At 30.8% G+C, this 10,218-nt stretch overlaps 1 protein-coding gene across 2 annotated transcripts in view; it reads left to right on the plus strand.

Annotated features, from left to right (window-relative positions):
• The window catches only part of LOC114940102 (uncharacterized), a 102,595-nt gene extending 94,671 nt beyond the window's left edge, over window positions 1–7,924 (plus strand). For both annotated transcript variants that reach the window (XM_029314611.2, XM_029314610.2), the window contains one exon: window positions 3,300–7,924. In XM_029314611.2, the coding sequence (XP_029170444.1) occupies window positions 3,300–3,619 (320 nt within the window). In that variant the 3' untranslated portion in view covers window positions 3,620–7,924. The remainder of the gene's footprint in view (window positions 1–3,299) is intronic.
• Window positions 7,925–10,218: the final 2,294 nt, after the last annotated feature.

Below are 10,218 nucleotides of genomic sequence, written 5' to 3' on the forward strand. Positions count from 1 at the left end.
TGCAGTTTTTTAAATTAAATAGTTGGATTTATCGCGTAATTTATCTCGTTATTTTACAAAGAGATACATCTCTCAGCAAAATAAATAGTCGAGGAAAAAAGTAATTTGCTACACAATAATATTGCACAAGCACTAAAATAAAATTCGAACTGCATATGCAAGAGACACGCGCGGATGCAATTGATGGTATTTACTTAATTATTGCAATTAAATACGAGCATTTGCAAATTTTATTATCTTATTCTTAGAGTCGCTATAGATACATAGAAACTTATTATAAAATACAAAGCAAACTATTGATGTGTTCGCTCTAAAGCATACGGTATGATTGCATTTTCTGCGTCAAGCAATACATATAAAAATTGAATCGTATAGGTGGGACAATTACGATAATTGTATTTTCCTTCGTGTAGTCGTAAGAGTGAAACGGCATGCCTGCTTCAACAAAGCAATATTGTCATCTACTCCACCATTGTACATATCCATGCTGCGGACGATAATTCTGATGATAATATATCGAAATAAAACGTCGGTAAATTTAATTTAAAGAAAAGAATGTCCGTTTATACGTCGACGGCTGTCGATGAGTCAGAAGTGCGTCAAGAAAAGAAAGTTTCTTTATTCCATACAAGATACAAGAAATCGATCTTTGGTTCTTTTGTGTGTGTATTAAATGCTAGAATAATAATTGATACCCGATATTAAAACTTGACTATACTTTATAGCTCTTCTTTACTTGCCATAATAAAGAGATAATGTAAAATTAAAATTTACAGAGATGGAATATATAGAGTAATAAAGCTTAAAGTCTCTAATTTCTTACAGTGAGAGATATGCTATTAATACATTTTATTATTAATTTCCTAACAATTTATAAAATATTTTTGGCATTGAATATTTATGACATTTGAGTTTCGCAAATTTAACTTGAAATAATATATCTTAATTTATAAAAGCGCGGAGCCATCAAATTACTTTAACGTTAATCATTCCATAAACACTTTCGACATTTTATTTTTTTATGCCATTACAATTTCAATCGAACATAAATTCAACCGTTTTCGTCACCGATTTTATCTCTTTCCACGAGCATTAAATATCCTGCATTACTCGCTGCATTTCATACGATCAATGACGACATAACAAATTTCTATTTCCTATACGTGAATAACTGTTCGTTTTTTTTCTCGCGACACTTCTAAATTCTTTTTTCTGCTGTTCGTGCACGTTCATTCGAGAGAGAGAGAGAGAAAAGAAAAGAAAGAGATATCGCATGTGTCCGCGAGCAAAATTAATTTCTTTCCGATAGAATCTTAACGGCGCCTTCCGTCGCGTTACAACATTCGGAGACGTCCGTACACTTTTATCGTCGCTTTACAATCGTAAAATTATTTACTCAGAATTTCGAGTGAGAGAGAAAGAGAAGCGTTGTTTCTACAGAACAGCTGTTTGCTTGGTGCTATCACTGTTGCTCGATCATCATTAGACGACCGACGACGAACTTTTAAAAGATCGTGACAAGAATTTACAAGCGTGTGTGGTCACTCTCTTTATTATTATTATTATTATTATTATTATTGTTATTATTATTATTATTGCTGCATACTGAAGCCGCGATCTGCAAGATGATCGTTCTTGAACGTCAAGATTTGCGAGAACGATTAACAGACAAGTGTTAATTTTTTTTTCATGTAACGATATCGCGAGAGCAATTGCAAGATACGTATAAGATTATGCGACTGACATTAATAAATAGCCATTCGTGACATTTTCTGTTTTTATTAAGAAAACTATATATATTTATGCCGGATATTTTCTGCTTTTATTCATAAAATTATAATTAAACTGAAATGTTGTCCTACGCGAATAGTTATTATTATTAGAATATATCGTTGCCAAATTTGTACACGGAGAAACGATATACATTTTTCCACGTTTATTTATAAATCGTTTTAAGAAAGCTCGCAAATATACAAGTATAACAGCGTAATATAGCAAGTAATCGATTATCTTCCGCTACACGTGACATATATCACGGTCTTGTTATTGATTTCTTTAATTTCTTTCTTTATTTTATTACTATTAATTTTGATGAAAATTACGTCAAATACATTTTTTATTATTTATCAGCACATCGCGTGTTATAATGTTGACCGAATATTTTAATTGATTATTTTACATATAAAATATTAATTAATTATTGATTGCACGTTATACTTGAGCGAGCTGTACGAAGTATTACGATCGTATGGCTAACAATAAGTCGTCTTCGTAAAATCAACTACAGAGACTTTAGTCATCATCGATTGACGTGCATACGACTGATCACGATTTATTAGTTGATTCAGTTGCGTTTGATTAACCTTGACTCATTATTTCAGACTGCGCACCGTCGTCTTCTTCGACAATAATCGAATTTGCAACGCGTGCAGTCGTAAATTCATGTCTTTCGACCAGAATTTATTATGCCATCTGCACTTACAACGCAAATTATAATCCATTGTGACAATCAAGGCGAATATTTAATTAATCACTTGACTCAATTAAAAATGTCAAACATCTCTCACGATTTTCAAGGAGATATATTGTAAAACTTTCCAGAAATATTGTTTGCTTTTTTGATATGATAATTAACGTCGCGTGACATAGTCTAATAATATATGTATTAATACTAATACACTTCAAAATAATACACTTAAATAAAAAAATTTTTTGTATTAATGTGTAAATAGAATATATTTATTAGTAATTTCATTTCAGAAAACGCGTGTAAATTTTGTTTATATATATATATAACTATTTTAAATCGTTTTAGAGTTATGAGACATAGGTATATGCTTTCTTTTAAAAATTATATTAAAATACGACAAATATATATAAATTTGTATAATTTGTGCACGGAGAGAATTTTCTCTTATAGATATTTACCTAGAAAACCATGGCAATCGTGGGACAATATAGTATTGAAAGAATTTTAAAAGAGTTTCTCTGATTAATATTTACCACAATAAAAAATATTAACATGTACATAGTAACCTTTACTATGTACATATATAGCAAAATTAACCGAACATATTTTATATCTTATTGTGACAGATATTAATATTTCGAAATGTAAAAATGCATATTGCTGTTGTGCAAGATATCTGTTACCCCAAGGGGAAACAGGAAATAAATATACATATAATATATATAGCATATGCAACGAATATATTTGTTAAAAATATATTGAAAAAAATGCTGAAAAGTGCAAGACAGAGCGCAGACTGACCCAGATATCCCTCGATTTCGTGTTACAGGTGAGAAACCGCACAAGTGCGTGGTGTGCGGCAAGGCGTTCTCGCAGAGCAGCAACCTGATCACGCACATGCGTAAGCACACCGGCTACAAGCCGTTTCAGTGCGGCCTATGCGACAAGGCGTTCCAGAGGAAGGTCGACCTGCGAAGACACCGAGAAGGTCAGCATCCGGCGGCGCCGGCGCTCGACTATCGCTCTCTGCAGATTCCGCCGCAGCAGCCGAACGGCAACAGCCGGCGCACGTCACCGGTGCCGCCGCATTCGGCGCCTTCGACGGCTTCGACGGCTTATCGTATGATATCCGTGCCCGGCAGCAGCTGAGACCCGTTCACCTGACAGACGAACGTCCTGTCCGCGAACGCAGCGGTGCTTCGAACCGAATAATCTCTTTCATCCCACTCGTCTGAGCGGTACGTATCTCCCGTCATCGCGTAGTAGATCGTAGCCCATTGAAGGCGAAATACAAACGTGAGATCGATCGCCGGAGAAGCGAGATGTCGTATATAGATATGATATAATCCGGACGTTGGTTGGAAAGGGTAATGCGTTTCGAGTACGTGCATCGTGAACGTAAATCGTTGAAATAGCAAAACACGAGCGTATTTAATAGGCGAGAAATGTAAGATTGAATTTACAGTAATTCATTGTGTCAAAGAGGCAACTAATTCCGGTGCTCGCTATGTTCAACTTCATCTTACGTCGCGAACGCTTCACAGTAAATCGAAAATAAGTATGCACTTACGTGTGCACTTATGTTAGCCACAAAAGAAATTTAACTTCTTTATCCGAATATTTCTCTCTAAAATAACAAATTAAAAATTTTAAAACAAAAAATTTAAAAAAAAATTAAAAATTAAAAATTTTTAATAAATTAAAAATTTAAATTTAAAGTTCTAGGATATTCTGCAGATATTATAAAATATGCCAGAAATATATGAATGATCTTTTCATTTTGTGCCTAATTATAAGCGAGTTACTGATCATCATATCTAGATAATTGTGATATTGTGATAATATACCACGATGCACGATCGAAGCGGATTATCGAAGAGGACTCTTACTCGTTGCATCAACGAATCCCATCACAAGTACAGCGTTTTGAAGTAACGTGAAGACACGTGTGCATCCGCGATTAATGTATTGAAATGATGCGCATCGTATAATATGTATGTACATACATCGATGAATGATGCACGTGTGTCACTTCGAAATGTAGTGCTTCGTTCTCATTATGTCAGTGACTTTACGTCTACTTTATGGCATGATATATTATATATGTATAATATAGTCAGCTAAATATCGGCTACTTTCTTGAGACAACACACGTGATATGTCAAAATATTTTTACCTATCACATATTCATGTCGATCGGACCGAATATAAATTCTACAAGACGGAGGCGTTAATTTCGCATTATTCCTTTTGTTTTATAGTGATTTAATTATCAATAAGCTATACTTTAATAACTGCAACTCTAGTGATGCATTGTGTCTTGGAAAATGTGTCAAAATTGAAAATAATACACAGATATCCAGATAATTGATAAAAAAAGAGTTTTCAAAGAAGTTTACATTTCGAGAGAACGGAACGAAAGAGACCGGGATATCATGAAAATGACATAGGTTTGTCTTATCGCGAAATGATGAGATGTAAATACACACAGCCGCGACTGCACACGTGATTGCACGATACAGATTCAAGGTGTGCGGTAATTCAAGGATCGTCTGCCACATTGTGAAGGTCACTGTCTCTTTGCAAGCCAGTCTCGCTATACTCAGGTGAGAAACAGAATTGTAAATATTTTTCATTGAAATCACCACCGATATCTTTTCTTCGGAGGTATAATTACGGAGCGTGAAGCACGTAATCGAACGCGATCGACAGGATATTTGCATAAATCAGTCAATCGGACAATCGTACGCGTTTAATCAAACTATATATACACAATACACAGTGCCTTGAGAATATAAATATTTCTGATACACTTTGAATTTTTATAATTAATTCTCCAAAATATTTCAAATTTATTATCGAAAAGATTTTGTTTTCTGAAATTTAACGGTGGATAAAAAATACTGCGTATGTATATATACGAACACACATATATATATAAATATATATATATATATATATTATATTTCTTAAGGCGTCTACGCAGGATATATATAGTATGCATATTTGTACATTGCTGCTTTTACGATTTTATTATTTATTACTATTTTCCAAAAAGATCAATTTTTATCAAAAATAATATCTATTACTAGATGATTTTAAATTCGAATTAATAAAAAAAATCATTATATATAATTTATACTATAATAAGAATTATTTCACGATAGAAATATTTTTGAAATTTTTTTGCAAGATTATAAAAAGAAATATTCAAATAATAGTTATTAATAAAAGTATATAATTAATCTCGGTGTATCAAAAAATGTAAATTGGAATTGGAAAAGAATTTTGCATTAATTAATTTGCAATATTAATGTCTCTTATTGTTATGAAACAATTCAATTCGATCGACGTGAGATTACTATAAGTAAAATACTTACTATAAAATGCCTAAATGTGCCTTTCTTTCGATGTGTCATCGTATATCATATTTATTGAATATTACTGTATTTCAGCTGTATTAAAACATTTACGTAACGTTTAAATATATAAATAACGTTCGTATGATTCATGTACAATTAAACTCTAGATACAGAAATTATTTTTAATAAATTCTTTAGTTTATATATAAATCTTTACACGTTTTACAAATTTTATATAAATCTTTACACGTTTTACAAATTTTATGCACTTTTTATTTATGAAATAAAATATTTTAATATCAACCACTAATATCAGCTTTAATGCAAATTGCATTAAATGCGTTTTTTAGTGAATTTAAATATTTTGGCAGCAGCAAAAAAAGAGTATTAAAACGTATACGTATATAATAAAATCATGAAAAATAATTGATTTGAGATCATTAATTGTAATTGTTGGAAACCTATTCTTTTTCATGTGTTATTTCTATTTTACAATCAAAAAATATATCTCTGATAACCTAAATATATATATATATGAGAAAATAAAATGTACACAAAATGTATTGTATGAAGAACTCGTTGAGCTGATTGTGAATATAATACTATTTGTCTATTATGTGTCATAGTCCATCGAAGCCAAAGTTTTCACATGTACACATTTATATTTTCCGATCGTAAATTATTGAAAAAATTATTCAGAAAGGAGCGAGAGAGAGAAAGAGAGAGAGAGAGAGAATGATATTCTATGTCAAGTTGTTAACAAATATCATCAATTTAAAATATTTCGTGACAAATATTTTTTCAAACTCTTTCATACGTTATTTGTGAGTTCAATATTTTCACATTCTTGCTTTCGCACTTCTTATTATATTTTTGTAATTATTAATATATAAATATATGTATTTTATTTCAACGGACATATTTTACCGGCATTTAATCGTCAGAAGATCAAAGTATACTTCCGGAGTGGGAAGTCATTGCTGTGAAAGAAAAGCGTGAGTGGAAGCGATTATTTTTGTATTAACGCTAAACAAAAAGCGGGGAAGCGAAATATGTAGCTTAAATGATAAGCACGCTGTACTTTACTGTTACTTCTGCACGGAGAAACAATCGATGTTACAATATACGATCGGAGATCAATGTACGAAACAGAATAATTCCAGATAACGAAAAGATTTTAAGCTCTCGCGAAAGTCATTGCAAATAGATAGATATTTGCTTTAATATATTCGATTTTTCAACAAATCTCTAAAAGATTATCCATCCCTGCGTGAACAATAGCAAAAGAAAAATCGTGGAAAGCGACGAAGAAAAGTGAAATTTTCGCACGAAATTCATACATCCGGCAATCATAGCGGCTAGAGGACCAAAGATAGTATAAGCCGGACCTGATCGATTGGTATAGTGTAATCGGGTTTTCTTTTCTGTAAAGTCTACAAAATATGAACCGCGAAATGAGTTATAACGTCAAACACAAAACGAGTACGACGAGATAATTTGCGAAAACTCGTAACTTACCAGAGATCCTGGTCCCTCGTACATACATACAGATTGTAACATACCATTAGAATTAGCTAGTTAAGTGCGTTTAGATTAATCGTCTGACTATGACGTATCCGTTAACGATAATTTGTTTCCAATGAAAGTTTCGCGATGAAGCTTACAATCGACGAGCAGAGACACCGTCCTCTCGGGATAATTCATTAGCGAATATTGTAGTGCGACGACATGTGTATCCAACACTGGACTCGCGCGTTGAGCAATTTTGTGCTGTATGTATTAAGATTATATATAAACTTATATATAGAGAGATCGTGATCAATAAATCAGTAAGTAAAATAGAGATCGTGATCGATAGATCAGTAAGTAGAAATCTTTTAAGATGTTTGTGTAGATGTGCATACTAGCATGGAAAACGAAAAAGCGCGCGTAAATATGTCTGAAAGAAAGAGAGAAAAGGAAAGAATATACAATAGTCATAAGAGAGATTTTGCGATCATGAGTGAGCGATTCGTGTTAATCGGTAAAACCAAAAATATGTTTATTATTGCTGAAGAGAATATTGATCGAATAAATTGTTTTTCTTATAAAATTTCTTCTTATATTATTTTCATCATAATTTGCCCACATAATCCTATTTTCACCACTACCACATCCCATTTTTTCAAATAATTTTATATTTACATTTGACATATGCGACAATATTTTTTGGTAATTACGATTAAATGCATTTTTCATATTTTAAAACAAATTTACCAGAAAATTAAAAATTGTTTTAATTATTTTAATATAATTACTTGAACTGTAAAATATATAAATTTTACGTAAAATACAACATTTTCACCTCAATTTTCACATGTTCAGTTCCTTGCTACAATACAATCTCTCGTTTATATTTTATATCCATCTTTCTTTTTCCTTTAAAGCTGAAGACCGACTATTATCATGATAAGATAATTTTGTTACGTTTACTCGAGCAATTAACGGTATAATCATTTACGAAGAACTTGAGTTATTTCCGTTTACGGAACAAAACCCCATTTGAAAAAATAAAAACTGCAATTTATTTTAATAAGCGATTAACTTACTTACGAAAATACTTTCTGCGCATCGCCGTACCTAATGTATTATTTTTCACTAACGATTATTTAATATTTCATATAATTAGACAATTATATCGCGGATATAATTATTTTATATTTGCTCTAACAATTTATATATCTTGTTTTTTATTTTATTTTAAACAATTTTTAAATCAGTTATACATTGATATTAATATGATTTTTTAAATATATACTTATGTCGACACTCCAATAAAATCAAAAGCAGAATAAATATTTTTTGTTCTTTTTTTCTATGATATAAAACTCGATTTGATATTAATAAATCTTATTATCTGATTAAAACATATAACAAATTTATAATTTTTAAACTACATAGTGTATACTTATTAAAATTAAAATCTAAAATTGAAAAAAATAATTTTATATAATAACAACTTAAAGCAAAATAAATAAACAATAATAAGTAATAGAATTTACGGAAAATTTGATGTTAAAAATAAATTCAAAGAAACAATTTTAATTTGCATAAATATCAAATAAATTTTACAGAAAAATCTATCTTCTGTAACAATTTGATGAAAATGTTCCTTATATTCTTATCTACTCTTAAACAATCTTATAATAATGTACCTATATAATCTAAATAATAAACACTATTTTTTACATCACATTTTTTTATACTTACTTTCAAGAATTAAATATACGTCTTTCTTAGAAAGTAAATGGAGGAATCCAAAAAACGAAATAAACCAGCACGCACAGTGTCGATGTGTGTGTTGCGTACGTAATTGCCTAATTTGAATTTCGCGATCCGGAGCAAAGGATTGAGCCGCGATTTGCGCGATAACGAAAAAAGAGAGATAATCGGGCCACTGCCCGATTTCTATCGGAATGCGGCAATTTATACGATCGAGACGATAAGCCGTCATCCTTATACCCCGTAAGATTCTCCGCTTCTCTTGCTTTCTCATCGATTCACCTGCGTGAATTTGATGCGCAGTTTCGACCGAACGCGTGTTCAAACGCGTGCTGCGTGATGCGCATATTGCATTTGCGTGTCGAGAAAATTTTTCTCTTGCATTCTCAATATTTACTTATTATATGTCACTCTTTTATTATTTAAAAATAGAAATATTTTCTTTTTATTATTATTTCAGATTTTATTACAAGATACTTGTAATTTTATCCCTTTAAATCTTATTTTTATATTTGTTAAACATTTTTACGAGGAGTAATTTTTAATAACTTAAGAAATCATAGAATTAACGATACAAGAGAGATTTCTAGACAAAAATAAACAGCCTAAGTTCAAGTAATCTTACACATGTAAACGGGAATTCGAAAACGAAAGGAGGAACACTAACCGGTTTGAACATACCCTTAATCAAATGAGTTCCACGGAATAAATCATCTCTTATAACATCTCTTTTTTTCTAACATCATTTTTTTATAATTGTAGTATTTATTTTTTATTTGGTGTTATGTTAGAATTTTTATATTATATTTTCTAACTATAACAATTAAAATTATTTTATGTTTTTAAGAAAAAGAAAAAGGATTTATATATATTTCTTTTTTCTTTATGAAATTATACTGATTATTTTAATTTTAACATGCCGATATACTTTGTCACGCCGAGGTCGTATATAAAAAAATTAATGAATTAACAACTTAAACACACCGTTTATTTTTTTAATCACTGTTTATCGATATAGTGATGTGTTCACATGATAATTCCTAAAAAAAGAAGTCCTATTTTACACGAAGGCAAAAATAAATTATTCTGTTGGACACAGATAATCAATTTAGCTTTTTTCTCATC

Source organism: Nylanderia fulva, unplaced genomic scaffold (genome assembly GCF_048542155.1).
Source record: "Nylanderia fulva isolate GAGA-0341 unplaced genomic scaffold, ASM4854215v1 Scaffold49, whole genome shotgun sequence".
NCBI lineage: Eukaryota > Metazoa > Arthropoda > Insecta > Hymenoptera > Formicidae > Nylanderia > Nylanderia fulva.